At 40.7% G+C, this 27,078-nt stretch overlaps 1 protein-coding gene across 1 annotated transcript in view; it reads right to left on the reverse strand.

Annotated features, from left to right (window-relative positions):
- The window catches only part of DCTN2 (dynactin subunit 2), a 297,447-nt gene extending 270,627 nt beyond the window's left edge, over positions 1 to 26,820 (reverse strand). The window contains exon 1 of the mRNA XM_069230810.1: positions 26,600 to 26,820. Coding sequence (XP_069086911.1) covers positions 26,600 to 26,635 — 36 coding nt within the window. The 5' untranslated portion in view covers positions 26,636 to 26,820. The remainder of the gene's footprint in view (positions 1 to 26,599) is intronic.
- Between the last annotated feature and the right edge of the window lie 258 nt (positions 26,821 to 27,078).

Consider the following 27,078-nt stretch of genomic DNA (forward strand, 5'->3'; position numbering starts at 1 on the left):
AGGTGTATGGTGATGAAATATATTTGTGTTCCATCAACTGCTGGAAATGTGACCCAAGAATAAAACAATTTTGTTCTATAGGCTGGATGAGCCTCAACAACAAATGCAACTGGACCCCCTTGGGCCGTTAGGCCATATGCCAATAAATGTGTAGTAAGGGGTGGTCGCATATTGACTGCAATTGCGGGTTCGCCATATTGAATGGTGACTTTTGTTCACATATGAGCACACCAAATGGGGATTATACTTTTAATGGTTCAAGCTTGAACAACCTACAGCGTAAGTTAGGTACTCCCTACTTAGCTGAGGAGGAAAATTCTCAATACCACTGACGTCTCTGTATATAGTACTGAGGTGTCTTTGTATGAGACAAAGATACTCAGAAGGACCCGAAAATTAGAGCCTGACCAAACGTTGGCGGCGCCATGTCGCATAGGCTCTCATTATCCTAATGAGACTGCTGGATTTGAGCAGCAGAATCACCTGTGCTGTGGGAGACTGAGTCTGAACCCACTACAGGTGACACCTGTCAGCCTAATCCGGGTTTTGCTCCGGCTAACTAGCAATACCTCATCTCCACCAAAGAGCAGGGATGATTGGGCAGCCCAGCACATGGAAATTCATTCCTCAGGGAAATCGTGGTCACTCAGATTGTATCCGTTTCTCTCAGTTGCATTACTCTCACATATACAAGGACAATCAGGCAGAATATATTTCAATAATGTTTTATTGAAGCAACTGCATCTTAGATAATAAAGCATGGGCTGCAATACCTAGAATGATAAAGCATGACAGGAATAAAATTGTGACATGGAGAGTGGAGCATAAAAATAACGCTACCATATAGTCACTAGAATCGTTAAAATAATTCCTACCTAGGCTATGTTAGAGCACAGCATGTTAAGCTCTAGTTCTGCCCTTCAGGTTCCCCTGGGAAGACATCATCCCTAATACCTGAGCAAGAGGCCTGTAGTCTACACAACCAGCTGTAGCGTCATCCCTCATACCTGAGCAAGAGGCCTGTAGTCTACACAACCAGCTGTAGCGAAGCACTCAGCGATCAGCATACAGTCGTGGTCATCTGGCTGGCATCTCCCTCTAGCGTACATGGGTCAAAGTAGTGTTTTTATAACAAAACAGCTGATGTTCCAAGAAAGGATCCCTACGTAAGAGTGTGTATGTTTCTATGAACACTGGAGACAAAGCGTTACCACGTTTGCAAGCAACCTATCTTACTGCAGCCTTGAGAATAGCACAGAGTGAAAGAAATGTCTTGTTTCAGAACGCAGTGCTAGCCTAGGCAAAGAACAGCTAGACAGAGAAAATACAACAAGACCGCAAATGTGGCTGTAGTTAAAATAATAAAAACGAAGCTGAATAAAATATGTCTAGGTTAAAGAGCACAGCGGCAGGCCTAGTTTGCTAAAATAACGGGCATTAGCTATAACCAAAATGGCTACACAACACCCTCCCCTTGCCGGTTCAAAACCTAATTATGTATAAAAGCCACTAAAATTCAACCCAAGGCATACATAAGAATATCAATTAAAAAAACACTTGAGCATGTGTAAAAAGGACACTTTAAAATGGTAACTGTGGCATAAAAAAGGCCGAATTTCAAGAGTCAGAGTCATTTTGGAAGTTGCCAGTCGAATCCAGGATAATTGAAGCCAGGAAATCTCCCACTTCGGCAGGCGGTAAAGTAGGAAGTTCATTGCCAAGGAAAACCAAGGAGCATTTGTGTTCCAAAGACTGCGCTCCAGTCAAGGCAGCAGCATTCCGTTGTGTGCCCAACAATGAGTTTAGAGCTGCATCCTCCACGAAGTGCAACTCATAAGCAGCTTCCCGTAGCAAACACACCCTCAACGCACGTCTGGTAATGAGCCCTCAGCGTGGTAGTTAGTAGGCGAATTGCGGGCACCCTTTTTGTAAAGGGGGACAATAATGCTTTCAGTCTACGAAACAGGAACCGTCCAATTAACATAAAAGAATTCGAAGATCAGAAATTATAATTTAGCCTAAAGAGTAGCTTCCTGTTTTACCAGTGAAATAGGGACTTTGTCCAGGCCAATAACAGCGGAAGATAGCATTGCCAAAAGGGAGGACTCAATCTCCTTTATGTTGGAAGAATTATGGGAAGACATGAGATATTCCGGAATGACGGGCCTCTTTGCCTCATCATTCACCGCAAATGGCGCAGAGAGGAAGCATAACAGTTAACTTCTTAAAATGGAGAAGGGGAGGACCTAACTCTTTTCCCGCAGCAATCAGCATTTATTTCCCAGAAGCTTTTCATATGATTCTTAGTGGCTGCTTCTCTTAGATCTATCCACCTGTGGTCTAGATTTTGCTTTTTAAGCCTGCCTTTAGTTGAATTCTACGTCTTTTCAAGAGGAACAGAACACGGTTTCTCTCCTTGGAGAAAGAGGTAAATTGTTTACAAACCAATTTAATCATTTTGTTATTTAATTAATAAATAGGAAAAAGAAGTTACCAGAGGTCTTAATTGTCGGCCGAACAGAATTCATAACAATCTGCTTCATGAACTGATTAAATGAGTTTAGAACATTAGCCTCCCAAGAGTTAAGATCATTAAAAGCTTTCTCTAAAATAAGTTTTAAAATAGTTATCATTCTTGGATCACTTTGGGCTCTACATGACGTTTTATTAAATTTTGAAATGGCCCTATGGCATTTCCATGACCCAACAGGGGCTGTATTTGTTTCTAGGGAGAATGCCAACAATCTGATCACTGAGGATAGACTCTATTATTTTCAAATCACATAACAGGTGGAACTATGCATGCAGCAAAAAGTTAATTCAAAACTGCCTCTCCAGTCAGAGATTTAGGAGTACACTGCATGGGGGAATTAGAAGATAATTTCCCATTAGCAATAAGACAATCATTATTCCTCAGTGGATCAAGCAGTATCTTCCCTTTCCTATCAGTTTTTGATTTGGTTGGAAAAAGCAGAGGATGAATGAGCAGAAAGTCCTCTTTTTCCACTTCTCGAAATAAACTAACAGCATGGTTAGAATTTTTTTTACAATTTCGGTCCCCCACCAAGATTTTCTAGAGGGCATTCTCCTTAACTATGGCATTTTTAATAAAAGCAAAACTATTGTGCAAGAGATTAATATAAGAGACATCAGGTGGAATGTGGGCATTCAGCAGTAAGATGGGTATTGATAAATTCACTCCTCCACTGGGGAATAATGATACTGCTAAGAAACGATTTTAGGAATCCTTAAAACTCTCATATTTCCACTTAAATCGTATTAGTTAAAAGTATAGCAATCCCTCTGTCGCATAGGCTCTCATTATCCTAATGAGACTACTGAATTTGAGCGGCAGAATCACCTGCGCTGTGGGAGACTGAGTTTGAATCCACTACAGATGACACCTGTCGGCCTAATCCAGGTTTTGTTCTGGCTGACTAGCAATGCCTCATCTCCACCCAAGAGCAGGGATGATTGGGCAGCCGAGCGCATGACACAATTGACTCCTCAGGGAAATCGTGGTCACTCAGAGAGCGTCAGTTTCTCTCAGTTGCATTAGTCTCACATATACAAGGACAATCAGAGGCAGAATATATTTCAATAAGGTTTTATTGAAGCAACTGCATCTTAGACTATAAAGCATGTACTGCAATAACTAGGACGATAAAGCATGACAGGATTAAAATTGTGACAAGGAGGGTGAAGCATAAAAATAACAATACCATATTGTCACTAGAATCGTTAAAATAATTCCTGCCTAGGCTATGTTACAGCACAGCATGTTAAGCTCTAGTTCTGCCCTTCAGGTTCCCCTGGGAAGACATCATCCCTCATACCAGAGAAAGAGGCCTGTAGTCTACATAACCAGCTGTAGCGAAGGACTCAGCGATAGGCACACAGTCGTGGTCATCTGGCTGGAATCTCCCTCTAACGTACATGGGTCAAAGTAGTGTTTTTATAATAAAACAGCTGATGTTCCAAGAAAGGATCCCTACGTAAGAGTGTGTATGTTTCTATGAATACTAGAGACAAAGCGTTACCACGTTTGCAGGCAACCTATCTTACTGCAGCCTTGAGAAAAGCACAGAGTGAAAGAAATGTCTTGTTTCAGAACGCAGCAGTGCTGGCCTAGGCAAAGAACAGCTAGATAGAGAAAATGAAACAAGACCGCAAATGTGGCTGTTGTTAAAATAATAAAACTTAGCTGAATAAAATATGTCTAGGTTAAAGTGCACAGCGGCAGGCCTAGTTTGCTAAAATTACATGTATTAAGCTATAACTAAAATGGCTACACAACACCTCCTTGACATGCCCTTTCATGAATGGGGTAGCTTTGCATTCTATTGAGAAGAAACCTACACACTGGAGCTCGGTGAGACACCAGGTTTCCTAGATCCAGATTATATCGACAGTTAAAGCAATCACAAATTGCATTTTCTCTTAACTTTTCATTATGCCTGCCCCATTCCAGGAAATTACTTAATTCATTGCTAATTGGGAAGTTGTACTGCAGGTGCCGATGCTCATACACTATTTAATGCACCGGCCGACCAGTACTATTTTTGGAGCTCCTCATCTATACAAGCGGTAAAAGGGTCAATACTTTTACAATGGGTCTCACATCTACCACTAGTCCCTGTGGAGACTTGTAGTCCTCTCGGTTCTTTCACTGAACACCCTTTTGAAAGAATAGTGTGCCAATTCCCAAAAGAATTGCACAATTTACCATACCTCTTATCCCGGGTACTAAATTCCCCATAAACAGGAAACACATCAATAATGTGATAGTTTCACCAGAAAGTGTTCGGAAATGGTTATCACAAAGTGAGTATAGGAGGGATGCGAGAGAAACAAGAAGAGAAAGATATTATGATAATCTTTTAGGGCAGTGTCAGGGAAGTTTTGGGAGGATGGCAAATAGAATAGAGTCAATACATAAACATGTAAATACTATGGATGAAATACTTCGATCTCCAGAGATTAGGCACTATACTTATGATAGTAATACTCAAGAAAGGCCTGTTATTGATCTTGACCAAGGGAGCAATAGGATTGCCTAATCACACTGAAAAAAAAAGAGCAGGACATGTTCATTAGAGCTAGGAAATCCCAAGCGACTGAGATTGAGCAGTTGCCATTTCAGGGAACACATGGCCAGTCAGACCCAGGATAGGATCTTGTGAAGCTATGGGAGGATTGACACTACATGATAAACCAATGCAGCAGATGAGTGTCCAATCAGTTTTGCACAGCCCTGTTCTCACCCCAAGTGACAGTTGCTGAAGGAGAAAATAGCTGGTATAGTATTGTACCTTATGCAGATAATTCAGCAGGATGGACTGAAGGTTTAGCCCCACAAATGAGTCCATCGCCACAAGAAGGGTCCTTTGATCCATATGACATGGCAAATGCTGAGGATTGTATTCTTTATGGTGAGGGAGATCCAGACTGGGATTATCCTTACATGCGGAAATGTTTGCGCATGAGGCAAACATATGCCTGACAACACAACCACCAATATTCTGTCATTCCCATATATCTGATGCCCCTGATTCATGAGGGACACGGAGCATCTCATTATGTTCCTTGGCCACTAATGGATAAGAAGAATCCTTAAAAAGTGGTTACCACTACTTACGGAGGGAGCAGGGAAATGGGTTAGGTCCTTTCAACATCAAACCACAGATATCACCCTGGCAGTAGATGACAAAGAGTTTACTTAGCTCTCTCACAGGAGATGAGACAGATACTGTTTTTCAGAACGCTGGACTGAAAAATGTTACACTCACTGAGACTAGGTATGATAGTTACCCATTCGGTTTAGTTCAGATAGTAGTTTAAAATTAGTTGAGGATAATGTATCCTGACAGAAGAGACATTGAGTCCCTCATGGCTTGATCAATGCAGCCAAATGAGTATCCTACTCAGTTTCTCAGCAGGATGAAAGAAAACTGGACTCAAAAAGTAGGTCAAGGTTGATAAGTAATGTGGGAAATGCTGTGTTGTTCTACAAAGCAGTGAAGAAGGGGTTTACCCTCTGATGTACAAGACAACCTTGACAACATAGTAGCATTGAAAGCCAACCCCTGGACAGAGTTATAGGCACATATAATCCACTACTGTGAAAAGAAGCAGAAGAAAGACAAGCCAAGCAGCAGGTGACAGAGAAAGCAGCATCTAAGTTAGTGCAGTAAAAGTTGGCAAAGAAAGGAGCAGTGGAAGGGCCACACGCAGATGACTGCAATTTCTGTGGGATCGGTCCACGGACCACCCAACAACAGTACTCACAACAGCAGAATAACTTAAGGGAACAAGGAAGTAGCCGAGGAGGAAAAGGGGGAAATAGGAAGAGGCGGGCTAGGCCCCCAAAGGATGGATCACACATCATTACTGTAACAGATATGGATATTTTATTTGTGATTCTAGGACTAAGAAATGGGATGAACACAGGTGTTTACAATCAGCTAGAAAATATAGTAAGTAGTGCAGCCACAGTCAAACCCGCAAATTATATACGTACCTGAGATGTCCCCACAAAATGTGGAGCACCCAGCAATGCCTCAGGTGAAACAATTATCACCACAGCAAAAATACCAAGCACCCCCAATGGCAACTCCACCTCAAAGTGGACAAGGAGGGATGATTGTGAGAAGAGGAAATCCTTTCCAGACGAATTATGTGGGAGGATACACGCAATGAAGGTGCCCAAGAGGTCCAGTTACCTATAGGTTTTTTTTTCTGGCAACAAGCGCAGGATCTTGGTTACTTGACCATGAGCTGATATTACAAATAGAAGCCACAGAGATAACAGCAACCTATGGTGCCCAGATAGACAACGATCATAACCATGTCTTGTGGGCATGTATTATATTAATTGAACCAGGTAAAATGATTAAAGAAATAATGGATGATCAACTGTTTGATGAAGATTCTAAGAAAACAATTGTAGCCTTTCAGGATGACATACCCTTGAGAACAGTATTGGAGGCAAGGACACTCATTTCAGGTAGACCTTTTGATTCTGTCAGGAATGTAGATATTTCCCAAGTACCAAACACTTTGTGGAATAGAGGTCCGCATGATGTAGGTCTTACTTGTACTGCTACTCCCTTTAGAATTCAACTGAAGGAAGCTTCTATATTACCTAGGGTGAGACTGTATCCTCTTTCTAAAGAAGCAGACAAGGGCATTACCCCTACTATAGAGGCATTACTAGAGCAGAGAATAATTTACCCTGAAGTGTCTATGTTGTAATACTTCTATTTATCTGTTTAAGAAATCTAAGGGTAATATTTGGCGTATGGTTCAAGACCTGCGCCTCTTGAATGGTGTAGTAGTACCAGAATTTCCAATTGTTCCCCACCCTTCCAGCATTTTGACAAATATTCCTTAGTGTGCTAAATATTTCCCTGTCATAGATCTCAAGAATGTTTCTTTTAGCATCCCTCTGCATCCAGATATTATTTGACAGCGTCTTCCTAGTGCGGGACTCATTATTTGTATTCTCGTGCACCTCAAGGGCATCGAGAGTCCTCTAGCATTTTCAACAGAGTGGTAAAAAAATGATCTGTTAAACTTCAAGTGTGACAATACCTTGTTGCAGCACGTTGATGACATATTAGATTGCAGCCTTACAAAATATCAGTGTAGAAAAGATAACATAGCTTACTCTTGCACAGAGAGGGTACTAGGTAGAAAAAGACAGTTAAGTACTGTCAGGAGGAGGTCCATTATTTAGGACAATTACCTAGATCAATGAGTAACTCCTGAAAGAGCAACATCTATACGTCAAATGACAGCCAGAAACTGTTAAGGGAATGCAGAAGTTTATTGGCCTCTGTAACTATGCGAGGCAATGGGTTTTTGATTACAGCACTTTAAAAGCACCTTTGCTGGCTTCTATTAAACCAGTGAAAGACAGAAACAATAAGATAAAATGGACATCGGATATGAGGGAGACTTTCCAGCAACTGAAGACTGAGATAATAAATGCCGCAGTTTTGGGGAATCCGGATTACACCAAGAGGTTTTATCTCTTTTGTCATTGCATTGGTCAAGTGATGGGAGCAGTCCTTACTCAGTGCACAAGTGTATTCAGTGATGAGAGGACATTATCCTTACAAGCAAGGTTTTGCCAGTGCAGCCTTTGCAGTGCAGAATGGCACCCACATTTGTAATGGGGGAATCTTTGATGCTTTATGCAAAGCATGCTGTGTTTGCAATCATTCAAAAGGTTAAGACTACTCAAACTACACAAAGATTGTCAGGATATGAGAAGATACTGACACTAACATCATACAGAGAACCCTGAAACATTCTTTGCTCATCCTGTATTAGACTCGGAGGACGACGTGCATGTCTGTGCGACATATACCCCTAATGAAACTAGTCAAGCAACAGAAAATCCTATTACAGGTGGTATTGTCTATTATATTTATGGTTCCTCTACTATTGACCAGGACACAAGCGCGAGACACACAGACAAACTCGTAGTCAGACCACAACAGCATGATTCTTAGACACACTCCACAGAGAGCAGTTAACACTCCCAGCACATTATTCTGCACAAGCAGCACAGTTGATAGTCTTGATAGCAGCTCTAAAGCAAGGAGCAGGACAAGCCATCACAATATATTCAGATTCAGCTTAAGTAACTACTACTGTACATTCTAGCAAGCCAGACGGAAGTCCTGTTATGCAGAGGAATTTAAGAGGCTTTAATAAAGGAATTGACGTTACCACAAGTAGTGGCAGCTGTGAAGTGTGCAGCATATACAAATGGACAGGAATTTATGTCACAAGGAAATTCACTGGCATATTGGGTAGCTAAAGATGCAGCTAGGCGCACACCCCGCCTGTACAATCAGGTTTACAATCTGCCCTTGTTTTGGTGGCCCATACTACCTTGCCATCTGAGTCTAAATCTGACACTACCACTGATCATGTCACACTTCATTATGCTGAAACAGCGAGTTTACATATTCTGGAATTGCAGGAAGCTGCTACACCACATGAAAAACAGTTATGGGAGATCAGACAAAGCTCCCAGTCAGGGGATGACAGTTATATGCACTTATCTACAGGTAAACTAGTGATGCCTCAGGCTTTACTTATTATAGCTCTTGATCAATTGCATTTACCAGGTCACATCTCAAGAGATCATTTGTCCATACAAATACAACAAGACTGGTTTGTTCCCAAATTACATTATACGCTTACCATGTACCTTCATAAATGCACTGCTTGTCAACAATTCTCTTCAAATCCCACACTGAAGGCAATAAATTCTACCATCCCACGACCACTAAGTCCTTTTAAAGCTCTCCATCTTGACTTTATGGACATGTTACAAATGTGCAACAACGATTGGTATCTCATAGTGGTAAATAGTCCTTTTTCTCAATGGATTGAAGCAGGAATGTGCGACCATTGTGGTGCTAAGTCAGCTGCTACTTTTCCGATTTCTGAGGCGATTACCCATTGGGGAATTCCAGAAGGGATAAGATCTGATAACGGCACACACTTTATAAATGGAGTCTTCACACATCTCACAACAATGCTAGGGATAAAACTTAAACTCTCTTCTGCTTATCATTCCCAGAACAATGGCATTGTTGAGCGCATTAATGATCTGCTGAGGAATAAGATCGGAACACTATGCGCCACCTTACATAAGTGGTTGTACTGATTATCATTGGTATTCTTGTCCCTTAGGAATACACCTAGCTTTGATAATCCTCTGAAACCCCATTAGATAGTGACAGGGAGAACTATGATACCTGCTACCAGAAGTTAGGTACAGGGAGAAAGTACAGCTCAAATCTTGAATGCTGAAATGTATGTTTATCTATTTGAACTGACCAAAGAAGTAAAGTTCAATTCCAAACAGGTAACCAACGAAAAGGAGAAGCGCGCCACTGTTGAGGTCGACTTTAAAACCGTGCACATAGGCAATATGGCTTTTGTCAGGAATTTTGTTTGAAAATGGAAAGAATCAAGGTTCGAGGAACCTTTCACTGTGTCGATGGTTACTCCCACTGCCCTCAAGGTAGATGGCAGGAAGCCTTGGATACATTTATTGGACATTCGATTGAACCCTGCATCACACCAAAAGCTGCCATTGATACAAATGGAACAAGAAGGGGGAAGAAGATACCCCCCTCCATCTCTGCCTTTGGACTATTCTTTGCTTTTGGACAATATTTTGAACCAGCAAATCGAACGTTAGGTATTTTCTTTTTCTTTTTCCTTTTTTGTCTCTTATTACTATCAATTCTACTATTGCTCTTTATAGTAATGTATATTCTAGCTCTACTAGTTACATCATGCACTAGCAAAAATAACTATCTACACATGATAGTGTGTCCCACAGTATTCACACCAGATTATTAGATAACGTGGTACTAGCACGTTGGATATATGTTCAGAAAATACTAATGGATCATGTTTTGTTTGCTCTCTAATTGCTCATGCCATAGGATCAGATAGGTTACATTCAACTAAGGAAGTACTCTCAAGCACAGCTTTATGTCTTTTACATCTCTACTGGTGTAGGATTAAGGCCGGAATGCAGCAAACATGTTAGGGTAGTACAGTTTCTAGTTAATGCCACAAAATACGACTCTTCAGCAGACGTTTTATACATCCTTATAGACAGGACATTAAGGATGAAATAGCATGAATGAAGAAAACTGGTTGTCTAAACACTGCAGAATGGATACAAATGGTACTACGCTTAGGGTTTTTAGGAGTATCACGCCCGTCCACTAAGTGTAGTAGTTATTTAGTAAATCCTTCTCCCCAGACTGTGTTCATAGGCCAGGATTTAGAATTACTTATCAGTTTATGCCTGTGTTAAATGGCATCCTGATACTGAATGTTCCAGTAGGGTTATATCTTAACAGAACTGATATTAGTCAGGATGCAGTAAGAAAGTGTACGCGTATTTGGAACAATATTGCATGTACAGTAAGTCCTCAGAGAGTCATGAAATTAACATCTGTCTCTTTATGTTTCAGAGGAAATTACACCATTAATGTAAGCAGGAGTATCAACTGGAGTGCCACATAGATAACTAACATACAGGGGGTACCTCCAGTTTCATGGACTATTATTGGCAGTGTGGAGAACTACTGTACACCAAACTGGAATGGCCCATATAACATGATCACCTTGCACGCTCCTGTTTTGGCAATTCCTGGAGTCAATTTACCAATGCTTCATGAACATCCCATGAGCCACCAAATTACTTTGTTTCATCATCACTGAAAGAGAAGAACTGCAGAGGATTATGGCACTACCACTTGGAATGATGTTCCCCAAGAGTACTGACTGCTTAATGATGCACAGTTGTTCTTTGGAAGTATTCTGCTGTTTGTTCAGGTACAGGCCCGAAGGCTACAGGTAACTCGATGGGGACTTACAAAGTTTATAAACACTACGAAAGGAGGATTCAATGCCATAAAAGAAGAGTTGTGCACTATGAGATTGATGATAATACAGCAACATTACATACTTGACCTTATGACGGAGGGATACGTGGAAAAATTGGGACTCCTTGTTGTACTTATGTCCCTGCATTATTTGCTGACAATGGAAGTTTGTCAGAGGTCATACAAACATTGCCTAATCTACAGAAGAAAACTGTAAAAGAAGGCGCCCCAGATAACTGGCTTAGTAGGTGGTTTTCTTTACTACCATCCTGGATGTCAGGACTGTTGGGAGTCTTGTTGATAGCTCTTGTGGCCCTGATATTGATATGTTTTGGTATTCAATTAATTTTAGCATGTTGTAGAAGGATTAATACAAAGGTGGGAGGGATATATTCAGTTAGGACACCAACATGAGTAGTAGATGCTCAGGGCAATATATGCCACCTAGTGACAAGTTCAGACCAAGGTTTAGACACCGTAGTTGAAATATCAACTAGAGGAGGGAATGTTGAAGAGGAAATTAAATGTGAAGCAATTACGCTACATCAGACATCAGTAGAAAACAATCTAAAATCATATTTGGTGAAAAAGCAATGTAGGCCTAAAATGCGTGATGATGCCAGAAAAGGTGAAGAATTCACTAGAAAATAGAATGCATGACCAGCAAGGTCTTAGTTAAAGGAAAAAACATGTTTGTAAGCCTGAAGGAATGTATGGTCTTAAGAACAGAATCACGTATCTGGTTCTCTTAGTAAACATGATTGAAAATGGAAGCAGGAGATTGAATTAGCCTAGGATATGCAAAAACTGATAAGAGGTCTTGGGAACACAGCGATAAAGCATGCACACAAATACACATGCTATCATGTGTAGTAAATGGTGACGTCTGTTAAGCATGGTTAGAACTGCAATAAAGAATGTTTAAGAAATAGGTTGAGAGTTTAGGGACACCTGTGATGGGATATTGCAACAAGTATGTAACTGCTAAGCTTACTGATTAACCTTTTGTAATAAGTATTGTTCATGTTGCTATATAAGTGGCTGCCTGTGAGGCAGCAAATTGAGACCTCACAATTTACCCGTTTAGAGATAGCTACTTTCCCTGCCGTCACAGTAAAAAGCTGTGTTTGCCTTGCTGAGAGCACCAGATTTGCAACAATTTTAAATTGAAAGACTACCCTTGTTTGCAGAGATACCAAATGAAATGTCACTACTTTTAATTAAGTTCAGGTTCCTAATGTCCACAAAGCATGCTGATAGAAAAGCACTATTAAAGATCAAATCAGAGTAAACAAGCATTTGCAATGCAATGGGTCCAGCATTTGCTCGAGTTAGAGCTATTGGCGTTGTAAATTCCTAACTGGACTTTTCATGCCACATAAATTGGTCAACCCTGCCTCATAATTTGGTCTTTCCCTGCCACATAATTCCAGTCGCATATAACTAAGACACTTCCATTTACCTTCTTACTCTATCGGCATCCAAAAATGAAAATGTTGCCATTTAGCATCTTAATTTAAATCTGTCATGCTAATTCCAATAGAATATCACGTTCACCACCCCACCATCAGAGTTGCTGGCTGGCTATCACAATTCCCCAAAAAAAGACACAGGACTGCCACTGAGGAGCAATGAGAGAAATAAACTAGAAGGGTCACCCAAATATATCACGAGAGTGAAAACAATCATAGTGTAATAAGGATGTCATGGTCATAACTGCAATAAGGAGAGATTAATACAACACAGACAAGTAACATATAACCCCAATAAAACCTTTATCAGAAATAAACTTTTGGCATTAGACGGTAATGCTCAGAACAGCCCCTATAAGACCCCACAATGAAAATAGCATTTGTAAGGAACATGTTCATGTAACCATGTAGTTAGCCCTTAGAGGGCATAACTACCACCTGAAAAGAAAATGACCAAAAGTAATGTAACCATATATTTTGCCCAAAGAGGGCATAAAGCATTACACATTTTCAGGGCTAGGAGGCCTACCGCAATGATATTACAAACGACCCTTAAAACACAAATCACTCTCAACTGTAAAACAAAAGTTCCAGCCATGAGAGAGGTTTAAAAGACACTGATTAGCGGGAGAGGTTACTATTTTGCGATTCCCACTAACCTAGTGTGGGGACCCAAGGATGATCTAGACAGAAACAGCAGAGTGTGCTGAACGTTCTGAAGGTGGTCCCATTGTCCTAGGACCACCACAGGTTGAGTTAGGAACAAACATGTTTTGTAAAAGAATGCTCTGAAAAGCATTATGGGACAACTGAGTGCAGCAAATATTGTAGTAGGTTGACTGTAATGCTCAGAACACCCCCTAGAGGACACCATGGTCATGTAGCCATATAGTCAGCCCCTTGAGGGCATGACCACATGAAAACAGAATGGAAGAAAGTAATAAAATGCAGCCATATGTTTAGCCCCCAGAGGGTGTAGTGTCTTACACATTTTCAGGCCTAGCAGCCCTACTGCAATACTAAGGCCCTTAGAACACAAACTGCTCTCAGCTGTAAAACAAAAGTTACAGCCATTATAGAGTTAAATAAAGACACTAAAGGTTGTGACGGGTTATTATTTTGGGGTCCCCACTAATGTAAAGTGGGGTCCCAGAGATGATCTAGACTGAAAGGGCTGGTTGTGGTGAACATTTTGAAGGCTGTCCTATTGTCTAGGACCACCACAGACTGAGTTTTGAGCAAAAATGTTTGAGAAGAGTTATTGTTTTGGGGTCCCCACTAACCTAGTGTGGGGACCCAGACATGACCTAAACAGATAATGTGGGTTGTGCTAAACGTTTTGGTGGTTGTCCTATTTTCCTAAGCCCACCACAGGCTGAGTTATGGGCAAACATGTTGTGAAAAGGAATGCTTGCAAAGCCTTATGGGTTGAATTTTCCGAAGTGCAGTGAATATTGTAGTATCGGCTTTCTTGCTGTGCCAGGAGAGCCGCCTTGCGGATTTCTGTGTTTTTAGTAAAGCATTTATCAATTATAAGTGTATTTTGGGGAAGCTATGGAGCACAACGGAAGAGCCAAAAGAAATTACTCTGATAGGGTAACAGTATGAACAATGTGACCAGTCGCACTGTTGATGCTGTGAGGGCCATGGCTGCCATGAAGCACAAAGGGGAGAGACAAAAAAAGCTGTTTGTTCACGCTGAAGTGGAGTGGTGTAGAGTGCGTAGAGTGTCAGAGTGTAATGGCGTAAAGTGATGTAGAGGGCAGTGGCACAGAGTGCAGTGATGCAGAGCAGAATAAAGTGGTGCACAGTAGATTGGCGCAGAGTCCAGGGGCATAGAGTTGAGTGTTACAGAGTAAAGTGCATTGGTGTAAAATGTATTGTCGGTGAGTGCCATGTTGCAGAGTGGCGTAGAGTACAGTGGAGTTGTGCAGAGTAGAAGGGTGTGGCCTAGAGTGCAGTGGTGTAAAGTGGCTAACAGTGCATTGGTATAGAATAGAGTGGGATCGGGTAGAGGAGAGAGGAGTGGAGTGCTGCAGAGTGCAGTGAACTGGCATAAAGGGTGGTGGGGCAGAGTACAGTGCAATGGTGTGGAGTACTGTAGAGTAGAGTATTCATGGTGTGGTAGCAAGCTGCCATTACAGACAAGACATTTTAAACTGAAATGACCTTTATATTTGCATAGAAATACAGATTTACTAATATAACTATACAGTGCACAGGCGAAAATGTGTGGAAATTGCTTCACCTAGTTTAATGATTTGTTTTGATCATATTAAAGTATTTGGTTCCAACACACTTCAAAAGTAACAAAAATGTTCTTCATTTATGTTTCTAATTCTGATATATTCTAAAATACTTAAGCAGTTAAATGTTATCATGTGCTAGAAAAGAAAAAAAAAACTACCTCCAACCCCCAGTATCCAGGATGAATAAATACTCTCACTTTGAAGTCAGGGAAAGAAAAGTAAACAAGCACACTTTGAAGCGACTGACGTTTCACCTCGGTCTCAGAAAGCACAGCAAATGTGATGAGATTAAGAACAATAATTAAAACCTTGTTTACAGAAAGGGAACACTCAGGAGGATACAGTAAATAATGTCTGGGAAAATGAAGGTACAAACTCAAGCTCGCCAGCCTACTAAGCCAGCAAATGGAAAGCGAGAAAACATGAGTTACAAACCACAAAGCCAATGGCAAGCAAAGGGCAGAATGCATTCCTATGTCAACTTTCTGAATGTCTCCAAGATGTCTTTAGCAAACCAAACAGCAGAGCTGTCCTGTAGGCTGCAACCTAGAAATCAGGTACAAGGTTGGCTCTTGGAAGAAAACAGTTTCTTCAAAATACATGCAACTTGTGGTTGTTGGACTGATTCTTCATAAATAAATCTGGTAGGCTGTGACCTAAAAGGTAGTCGCAGCTAACAGCACTAACCACATTTAGAAGGATGCAGTAGATAATGGCAGTAAGACAGCTCCCTGATTTAATTGCTTGCTGTAGACCTCTCTATCCGACCTGTCATTCATTAGCGTTCAGACTGGCAGGACAAACTTAGCCTTTCACTCTACTGAATTCGAAAATATGATTACCATTAAGCTGGATGATCATAAGACCTTTTATTTGCAGCTCTCTGAATCGGCAAAGCAGTGGTACATGCGTAATGCACAACCCAAGTATGCCCAGGCTGAGATTGTGGTTGGGTTGGCATAAAGCCATTTCCGGGTGGGGGCGATTCTTCCTGTACAAAGTTAACGTTGGTGTCCTCTGCAACATGGAACTGCAGGCGGGGGCTGTTGGAATGGGTTTAATAGCCACTAGGTAAGACAAATTGTCCTCTTCATTCCCTGTGCTAGCCCCTGTTTCGGGTTGAAGTCGTCAGTGCCAGAATGGCTAGTACCACATTTTTTGCCCATTCGTATATTGCTGTTTTAGAGGCTAAGTGGTGTAAGTTTGGTTAGTTCAGGTGTGTTTTACTGCTTATTGACTGGTCGGACTGTTGTGCCAAGGGTAAGTGGGGTATAGTAATTTGAGGTGATTCAAGAGTATTATAACTGCATACCAGAAGGGATGGGATAGCATTTGATTTACTGTTTTTCCCCCCGAGTGGTCACTGTTGTGGGGGCAGACTGCTTGTAATGGCACGGTTGAGAACAATTTACACCTCAGGGTGGCACAATCCTTCTCTGCCAGGGATCCAGGTTTTGGCTGGTTGCTCAGGACAAGTACTGCCAGGGGCAAAGTGATGGGCACCCAGCACTGTTATTAATTTGTGAATCTTCCGTTCACTCACTGGTACGGGGCGGTGATGCGAGTAAACACACTCGGCGGATTTATTAGTATTAAAATTTGTCCTGCTCTGTGTTAACTGTAAGCACAACCTTACACAGTTATTAATCCTTTAAAAGCAGTCTGCTCTCATGTAGGGGGTGGTGGTAATTGTGTAAACACAAAAGAGAATTGCCCCAATGGAGAACGGTAGGTAGTTATTGAGATGTGAGCAGTGATGTCGGCTATAGGATTGGGAAATTATATCAAATACACAACGCTAGCCTTCTTAATTTTCCAATTTTGGAGGCATGTTTACCTTTTAATGAAAGAAGAAGAATATAAATGTAATACAGGATATGTTACAGCTCCTAACTTTACTCAGTTAAGAATAGGAAATGCACTCCTGAAAACATAGTGGGTGGTCGATATAATAGTGCAAAACCACCAAAGCAAATATTATTATCGGGGCCGCCTGATGGTGGTCCATAAATGGCAGATTTTTTAGATATCTGCACCACACAAATGTCCATGTAAGCAATCTAGATTGGGTGAATCGCATGGGTCATGCATCTCCTACACATTTGGCAAGAATTAGCTGCATGTGGACCAATTTTAGACATTTGCAAGTTAAAACAATGTACCTAAAATGTGCACAACTTAATGCAAAAGACACAGGGCTGGGAATTAATTTGAACGTTTCACTACAGGCCTTTACTGGCACTGTTCAGAGTCCTCAACTTCCCTACTACAAATCATTGTTTTCAGGTGCGTTTCTCTAAAAGATCCAGTGCAAGCATAATAAGGCTATAACACCTAGAATGCAAATGGCTATGATGCAAACTCCAGGACTGGAACCTATGTCTGTAATGACCTTAAGGGAGGAAGTCATTCCAGTGGGAACAGATTTAGTAAAGCATTAAACTAGTTCTCTTATGACAAAAGGCAGGGACAGTCTGGTTAATTCTTTTTATTCTAAAAGGAGGGAGGGGGGCAGCGAAAGTCCTACACTTAAGGAAAGGTAAACAGACACATAAAAGTCATTTATGACCTATAGTGCTGCATTTGCAGGAGAAAAACAAAGGTGCAAAATGCATGCTTAGTCTTATGAAACCCAACAGGGAAACAGGCCTGTGTGTGAGGTGGGCGGAGCATCGACTGGTCTGGAGGCACAGATGTGAAGAGGCACAGCTTAACAAGCATTTGCAATACAATAGGTCTCGCATTTACTTGAGCTGGAGCGATTGATTGGCATTGTTAATTTATAACTGGACTTCTTTTGCCACATTAATTTTTCGACCATGCCACATATTTTTGTCCTTAGTGCCACATAATTCCAGTGGCCCTGCATATAAAGGGCTAGTAGTCATACTGGAATATTTTTTTAAAGAAGGCTGTTGAATACCAACTACTCCCAGGTGTAAGGCAAGCTCACGAACGAGTCCCCGTGTGTAAAAAATGAAAGTGAACACAACCTTGTGTAACTTAGCTGGTGCTAATGTAAAGCGCTTCAAAACATTTGTGGCGCTTCATGAAAAGACCCGTATCTGTCGACAGCACTTTGTAGAGGTAAGGGAGAGAACCGCAAGAGCGATACAGAGGAGCGAGTGCTCGACCTAAAAACGATTGATGTGGGTATTGACACAGCAGCAGGTTAACCTTAATAAACCTGTGCAATGGTTACCAAAATTAGCTCTGGTATGACGGCCGACTCATTCCCCAGCCTTTGTAACAGAGGAGCAACTGAGGTTGACTCCACTCCGCGGCCGACAAAAGCCATGCATGCGTTTGCAGAGCACTTAAGCGTGCTGCTGTGCCCTTGAAGTAGTCATAAATGTAATCATGATTTTGTCAAGCAAGACTCAACAACATGGACAAAGAATACTGAAGATTGTCTAATTACACTGATTTTACAAGTCAAGCTTTCATGCAGGTGTGTGTTAAACTGCAGCCAAGTCAACGAAAGAGCCCCAAAACAAGCAAATGTTGCTGCGTTTCGGGCTAAAAAGTGGATTCTGGCCCTAGCCGCAAAGAGGTGGCATTCCCAGGCAAGAAATTAGTTGGGCAGTCAGCGCTCATTTCTGCTGAAATATCTAAGCAAGCCTTACGAAACGATTTACAAATTATTGTGGCATAATCCCCATACTGGCCATAGATTCCATAAAATGTTTTGGAAAGTCATAATCCAGATTTAAAAAGGTTCTCTGAAGCAATGCTTATACAAAATTGTGAAGGCGGTGCAAGCGCGAATTAACAATAACAAAAAAAGAAAAAAAGAAAAAAGAAGAACACCACCCTTGCTCTCTGCACTACTTACATTTACTCTGTCCAGAGAGCAGACACAACGGCATTAAATTAGTACTTGTATGTGCGAATAACAACTGCATACTTAGTAAATGTTGCACACACTCTTCCATTTGATTAAAATGGGTAATAGTAATAATACAGAATCTGAGCACAGTTTGGAACTGGCAGAAATGTGGTACCAAGCGCTATGAATTAAAAACAGTTATTAAATTGAGCTTTACTTGTGTTTAGGTTTAATCTTACAAATGCTTTATCAACCAGAACTTTCCCACAAATGTAAATAAATAATAGAATATTATTTTACTACTTTTACACAGAGTTAAAAATCTGTAAAAAAATGATACATAACCTTCATCTATCTGAGTAATACTTTTCAAAGCTTTGGGTAAAACAGTTTGTAATTTCTACTGCTGAATGTGCCAGCATTTTTCTGATCTCCTCCTTAAAACGTCAACCACCCTTCAACAAGTCAGAACAATCTTTTTTCCATGAAGAAAGAACAAAAAAATACAACACTTCTGTACCCTAATCAAAACTCCGATGTCCTTCCAACAAAAATGGGTCTTGTGGTCACACATAGGGGCATATTTTATTTTTACTTGCCAAACATGTTGAGAGATATGGTAGGTCACTTACTAAACAAGCTCTTTTAAAACACGGTTCTTGGAACTTTAAAAAAAAATAAAAAAAAAAAAAAAAAGCTGGCTTCAAGAGCTGAGTGGAAGCACTGTTTTCTTTGTGAGTCAACTGGGCGATACAGGCACGGCGACACCTCTCTCCACAGAAAGTAGGCTGTAAAGCGAGTCTCTGAGCTCTGAACATGGGACTGCGCAGGCACGTTCTATGCAGAATGGCAACAATCCGAAAACTTTACCCTTCCCTCGCCACAAGTACTTCAATAATATAGGATTTCCACTGCAGAACCAAAAATATACAATATTCCCAACAACCTGAATAAGCCCCTCTCCGCAGACTCATCAAAATTCCCAAATAGCAACAGTCAGCAGCAGAACAAAACAAGGAACGAGGTGGAATGCGTAATGAGGATAAGCAGACACAAACAAGAAACTGAGAGGCAAGCGCAAGGACAGGGGGACGGCAGTTTGGGACGATTTGAAGTGCCATGCCCACCATGAGCATGATGGAGAAACACAAAAGAAAAAAAAAGTGTTCAATCACAATAAAACTTATCAGCAATCGCGCAATTATCCATGTAACAGGGTCAGTCTGCAAGGCAATAACAAAACAGCCTCAAGGCGGGACAAAAATAAAGCGTTTACCAATGACATCAAGGAATTTTTGAAAGGCAAGCCATGGAACAAATAAAAGTGATGGGCGTGGTTAAAAGCCCACAATACTTACAACAGGTCAAAGCGCTTGTGCGCTCGACCTAAAAATGAATGATGGTGCAACGCCTGATATGAAAAAGCATGGGAGGCACAATGGGAGAGGATTGTCAGCTTACATCTCTATAATTGTAGACCATAGAGCCAGAAGGCTTACGAGGAAATGGCAAACACAAACTAGAATGTTGAATGTTTAGTGTGCAGCAGTAAATTTGGCGCACAATGGAACCACGTCACCAGTGTCTATAAGCTCCCGGGAATTAGTGCTACAGAAATATCGTAAAAGAGTACTAACAGTACTAAACCATCATAAAACAAATAGAAAATGTTATTATACTTTATGATGGGTGATAGCCATGCACTTTTTGGAAAAATGATTTTCCACACCAAATCCTAGCTTGGCTGCATTCGCTGCATTCGCTGCCCTTGGGCTCAACACCCTGGTGGGGCACCCCAGCGAAGGGCTCACGGCATGTAGAACAAACTCCTCACCTCCTCCCTTCCTTTGCCAGGTAGTCCTCACTGCTGCAGCATGGAAGAACTTCTATTGCTGGGTGGAAGCTGGAATTAGGCAACCATTCGAGAATACTCCAGCCACGAGTCCTGGCTCCCAGGACTCTGGTGGCAACGTTCAGGAGGCTGGAAGGGAACAGATGCTGGAGACCAGAAATGATAGCTGATCAACTGCTCAGTCTGCTCTACCCATGCCACACACACAGCATTCAGCCCGTCCGATGAACTCAGCCTTAAACCACACCCACAAGTTGCAAGCTCACACCGACTTTCTGCTTCTGCTATTGGTATCCCCCTGGGGTTCAAGAAGCCATCTTGTGCAAGCGCTAGGGCAGCTTTTCTAGCCCTTGACCTTGCCTGGGCCGGGATGTATGCAGGCTTTTGCGGGCAAACTAAACACAGACGCCCGGGCTGTTTCTGGGCTATAGCGGTAAGTGCAGCTCTCTAACTGCATGAGGTCAGCCGCAGGGAGTCTCACATGGAGCAGCAGCGTTTGGTTTGTTATTTGAAACAGCTGCCATGGACACAGTAACTGCTGGACTCCACCCACTCTTGTCTCACATCACATGTCTTCAGTCTCCCACGGAGTGTGCCAAAGGTATTATGAACTATACTACTTAGTCAGCTAAATGCAATTGGCAGCGAAGTGGTTTGATAGTAGCATGTAAAACAGGACAAGGAAGCAGCAGGACACCCTCCTCAGAGATATTGACTGGCATACTGATTAACCCACGAGATGGGATCAGAAGGTTGTCCCTTTTAATAGCAGTTTTTAAACACTGCTGGGCATGAAACCCACAAAACCTGTGCACAGTAACACCTTATGCACCATTCCACTGAGAGGGTTACAAGGCAAGTACAGTGGAGTAGACCATAGCAAACTGTTAAAACTAGAAAGAGAAGAGGAAAGCACAGATGACAGACCTATACAAGGATGTGACCCTCAAAGACTGTAAGGAATTAATGCACAAACACATCCTTGTTGGACTGTTCCTACTACATTGAGCCTTAAAAGTTGGTATATAGTGACAGTAGAAAATAGTAACAGTGGAGCTCAAAGGATCTGCACATTGAACATGGTGGAAAGGGGGGTAATATTGTTGAAAAGAGCATTTCTAGAACATACTAAATGTTCACTAGGTTAGCTTCTGGACAAATGGGCTACTGAAAATAGGAAAACCAAAGACGAATCCTGGGCAATGCCCTAAGCATTTTGAAAACCGCATATTTCAAAATGATAAGTATCCATTACTTACAAAGAAATTATACCACTCCTGTATAATCAATAAATACTACCTGGAAGCATTAGCACAGTGCCTAAGATTCAATGCGACCAGTGCAGACTTCTGTCACATGGTACTGAACTGCAAAAACTTAACTCTGCACTGGGAACAAATAATGCACCCAATAAATGATGCAAAGGATAGACAACCAGTGTGCATGTCTGCTGGTTGTATTCTCACACCCCAAACCCAAGATAGCTACTAATACATTTGCTTTACGAAAGTGATAAATAAAATAAAAGCAATGCAACAGTTTACAACAAAACTAAAAATGACCAACCCTAAAAAAAAAAAAAAGACAAGAAAACATGTTACACAAATACCACAAGGGGCTGCTAATTCTTCCTATAAAACAAAGTTCTTAGATCACATTGTTTATTTTTTAATAACATAGCCTTTTGTCACTACCAAAATAATAATATGGTGCAATTCTTTTAATTGTCCTTGGTTGTATCTTACTAACCTATGATGCAACCCTTATCACGTCTCATTAACCTACCCCCATGTTATCATCAAAACTCAGAGGCCTAATTTACAAACTCCATCCTGTAGCACATAAAGTAGTACTACTCGTGTACTAAAAAACGCTGCTCACAAATTCAAGACCAGAGACAGCCACAAATGTGCTCTCCCCACACATAGGTGTACATCTTTGTAGTAAATGTGATCGGGACAAGGGGGAGTGACTGCAACTAAACAAGATGAACTTAGATAAATTTAAGGAGGGGTTTGGGAGGGACACGCTAATTAAAAAATACACACCCTCAAAGAGTACAACTGCATTTCATTATTACACTTCTAGAGTTACTACAACCCTAAAGGTGTCTAAACATGTGCAGATGCACTCCAGTTCACCTTGAATTAAGTCAAGCACCACACCTGGCTAATCACTGGTACTACAACACAATACCATCAAGCTGAAAGGGACCTATTCACAAACCGTGCTTTGTAGTACGTCAGGGCTCGAAAAATCATAAAAATGTTACTAGACCTGCAGGTCGAGTAACTTAAATAGTCTACTCGACCTAACTGTAATGTACTTGACCCGTAAATGGGTCTCAAATTGTGTGATCCTTTACAGTCGTCTTTTTCTTAATTCTCACATATGATTGCACCTTCAAATATGTGAGCTCAGCATTTCTGCAGTACAAAAACCCTCTTGTGTTTGATTAAGTAGACTAATGTTTTCTGAATGTATCACAAGAATCTAGCCCACATACCCATGAGGTCCAGCCCACATAACCTAGGACTTCTTTTAGTTTACTAACAACACTCCATCAGGGCAGGAGTGTTTCTCAGTTTGTTTGAACACTCAATTTTAATAAATAGATTACTAAACCATGATGTGGTAACATATTGTCATCTACACACAGTAACTTTCCAAGAAATGTCCTAAAACCTCTCCACTAACTTGCAGCTTTACTGATAAAACTATAGTGTACTAACAATCTGTGAAAACTGGGTTTCAGAAAACATATCCTTTGCACAACAACGTGTATTCTGATTTGTTTTCATCCTATTAAGATATTTTTTCATCACACTGAAATATAAAAAAGGGCTTTCATAACTACTGAAATATATTTTGAAATGTTTGCAAAGTTGACTTAGTCATTTAAATGTTGTGTGTTAGGAAAAACCTGACACCCTATATCCTTTTATTTTACATTCTAAACAGAAGGTCACGCAGTTCACCTTACAAAGTCCTGGAACTCAGCAGCCAGAAGGAAAATTAATTGTAAGAAAAACTGACTTTTGACCTCTGTCTGTGAACACGATTTAAAGGCACCTTTTGTTGTCCCTCCACTTTTAAACTGAACAGCACACCTGTTCAGTGTGAATTAGTAAGTATTAAAAATAGCTCGACCTGATCAAATAAGACTGGTACGTTTAGTAGTACTACTCATGTAGTACAAAATTCTGTTCACGAACAGACTTGTCATGACCTGCCTCTCTCTTTTCTGCATGCAGTTCTCCACCATGATTGGAAAGGCCTCTGCACACACAGATATACATTTTAGTATAGGTGTGGGGGGATCCTGGGAGAGTGACTGGAAAATAGCAAATACTTACTACTAAATGTGAAGGAATTAAGGCAGCATAAAGAGGGTTTTGGGAAAGGACATGAAAATATGAGCACCCATTGACAAAAAAAGTTACTTACTATTCACAAACTACACGTAAGTTACTACAGCCAATAACTCCCAAAACAGTTGTAGCTGTGCTCTCTACCTAGCCTTGGCGTAAGTTTATCGCCTCACATGGCCACTCCCAGGTTCTGCAACATATTCCCAAGGACAACAAAGAAGGCAGTGATTTTAAAAAAAAATCTCATTGGGAATTATATAAAAATAGTTAATTCAAGTGTTTATATAAATATATAGAAAAAATATCAATATATAATTATTACATATACACACACTTTCATTTAAGTGTTAAGGTGTGTTCATTTTAACTTTTTTAATTACATTAATTTAATGTACTTTTTTTAAAGCTTGCATAAAAAATATTTTACTTAATTAAATGTTCTATAGCAATGTACTAAATAATTATTACATGTACAAATAACAGTGTGGGAGTTTGAATTTTTTTAAAACAATTATTATAAATTAAATTAATATATTCTACTTATTTGCAAAACATGTAGTTTTTTGTGCAACATTTTAATTGGTTAGGAATGGTTTAGCACTAATTATTTCGAGCTTATTTACATTTTTATTTTACTTTAAAATAGGTTTAGTTTTTAAGTAATGATTAAACTACATTTTTCTCTACTCTTTCTCATAGAGAGATCCCCCCAGGTGGTGCAGACCTCCACCTATGTATGAAAAGTTACTAGTAGTAGTTTTGTTATAGTTGTAATATTTTTTTACATTAATAATCTCACTTAATTTTTTTAGAAAGGTTTTAAATGAATTATACATCAAAATACATTTGTATGTTTTAGAGCAGTTGTTCCCACCCTGTGGTCCGCGGCTGCTTAGAAAATTAAATAATATGAACAGATTAATGAAGTGTATATAACTAAAGTGGCTAAATGGACAACTGAAATTTTTTAAACATACAGTAAATGTCAACGAATTTGAAATTGGATACTAAATATTAAATTAGTATCCTCAAATTGATATGTGGGAGCAGTGGAGGTGCATCAAACAGAATATAGCATGGACAATGTGTGACTTCAATTGAATTTAGAAAAGCTCCGACCGTATTAAAATAACATTTTTATTTTTTTATTTATATTTGTTTGCAAATTAAATAAAATGTGTTATCATTTGTATATTGTGTTGATGGAATGCTTATGTATTTTTTGTGTATTGTTTGGAGGTACAAATTATGGGCAATGTTTATACTCAGGTCCCCAGCAAGGCTACCAGTTAATGACTCAGTGGGGGTCCCTGGATTACAATAATGACTCAGTGGGGGTCCCCGGGTTCTAGAAAAGATAACGTGGGGGTCCACAGAAATCAAAAGGTTCATAAGATAAGATCATAATAAATGTCAATAATTTTCAGTATACTTTCTCATGAGGAAATCTCTGTGGCAGTGGACTTATCCAGCAACTACGTGGAATGTAAAGTATGATAGTAAAAGTAACTTTACAGTCGCAAATACAGTCATAGGAAGCACTAGCCTCTCATTTGGGGGGTTTGGGGGAGGCATGTAGGTTTACACCTAGTTGTAAATCCCTCACTCTGAAATGGAAAGCATCAAAACGTGCAGAGTTACACGTATGTGTATAAGTAAGGATACACATAAGAAAACATACACAAGCATATTTATCTTTGTGAATCGGCCCCAAAATATGTTGGTGTACACAGCTGGCTAATGTTTAACACACTATGGTGCAAGAACAACTACAAATTCTCAATACAACTTCAAGTTGGTACAGCTTTTAGTATCACTTGCATTTTAAATATTTGTGCAACATACACAACACGGATTGATACTCGCAATCATCGAACAATGTAGGGGCTTTGAATTGGTGGAGAATACTCAAGTTTTACTTTAATTGAATCAAACGTCTTGAAACACTGCACACCGATAATGGTTGGTACACTTTTATGATAATGTATCCTTTATTGTCCTGCCAATTCTAAATCCTGAAACAATACTCTTTCAACTAATACAAATTGACATCCCTAAGAAAGGAGGCAGAAGCAATAGGAAGCGCTACATTCAAGGATAAATTATTACTGCAATTCACTGGACAAATACAGTTCTGGTCATGCCCACCTTAAAAAAATAAAAATAAAAGCTTCAGTGTTGGCACACTTTGATACATATGTAGGGGTGCGCGTGCTAGGATAATCAAAGTGCCAATAAAGGGTGTGGTTCGTTCTACACTGCGATCAGCTAATAAACAGCCGCACCCCAGCGAGAATTGCGCGTACGGAAGCAATCGCCCGGAGTCATTGAATAATAAGTACACCACTGGGGGTACACAGAGGAAGGCGGACCACCGGGTATCCCCATACTCACAATGCCAGGTAGGTCCGCATACTTGGGGTCAGCCATCTTGTGACAGGGCGGATGATTCTCCGGACAAGTGTGGGACGAAGGGGAGAGACGGAGGCAGACGAGAAATTAGACTCTAGAGATGATAAAATACGGAAAAGGGTAAGGCCAGGCTCATGAAGGGTTGCCGGAAAAGGTTGCCACCCCGGTAGCGGCAGCGAGACGGTTCAGCCTTCGCAGGGAGTGATGCGCATGCTCCGAAAAGCCCTGCGGGTGACGTCCAATGGCGCGTGCTGGGACTTGTAGTTTTTGTATGTCCGGCAGAGCGCCTTGTCTTTCCCTGCCTTGCCTCGCTGTCACAGCTTTGCGAGGAGGAAATCTGAAGAGCAGTTGCTACTGTAAGCCTTTGTATCTGAGACATTAAAAACGGATAGGCAGGAGTTTAGGTTCATGAACGAATTCAACATAAGCATTTTTTAAGTGCAGCAAGTAAGCATATTGAG

Source organism: Pleurodeles waltl, chromosome 4_2 (assembly GCF_031143425.1).
Source record: "Pleurodeles waltl isolate 20211129_DDA chromosome 4_2, aPleWal1.hap1.20221129, whole genome shotgun sequence".
Lineage (NCBI taxonomy): Eukaryota > Metazoa > Chordata > Amphibia > Caudata > Salamandridae > Pleurodeles > Pleurodeles waltl.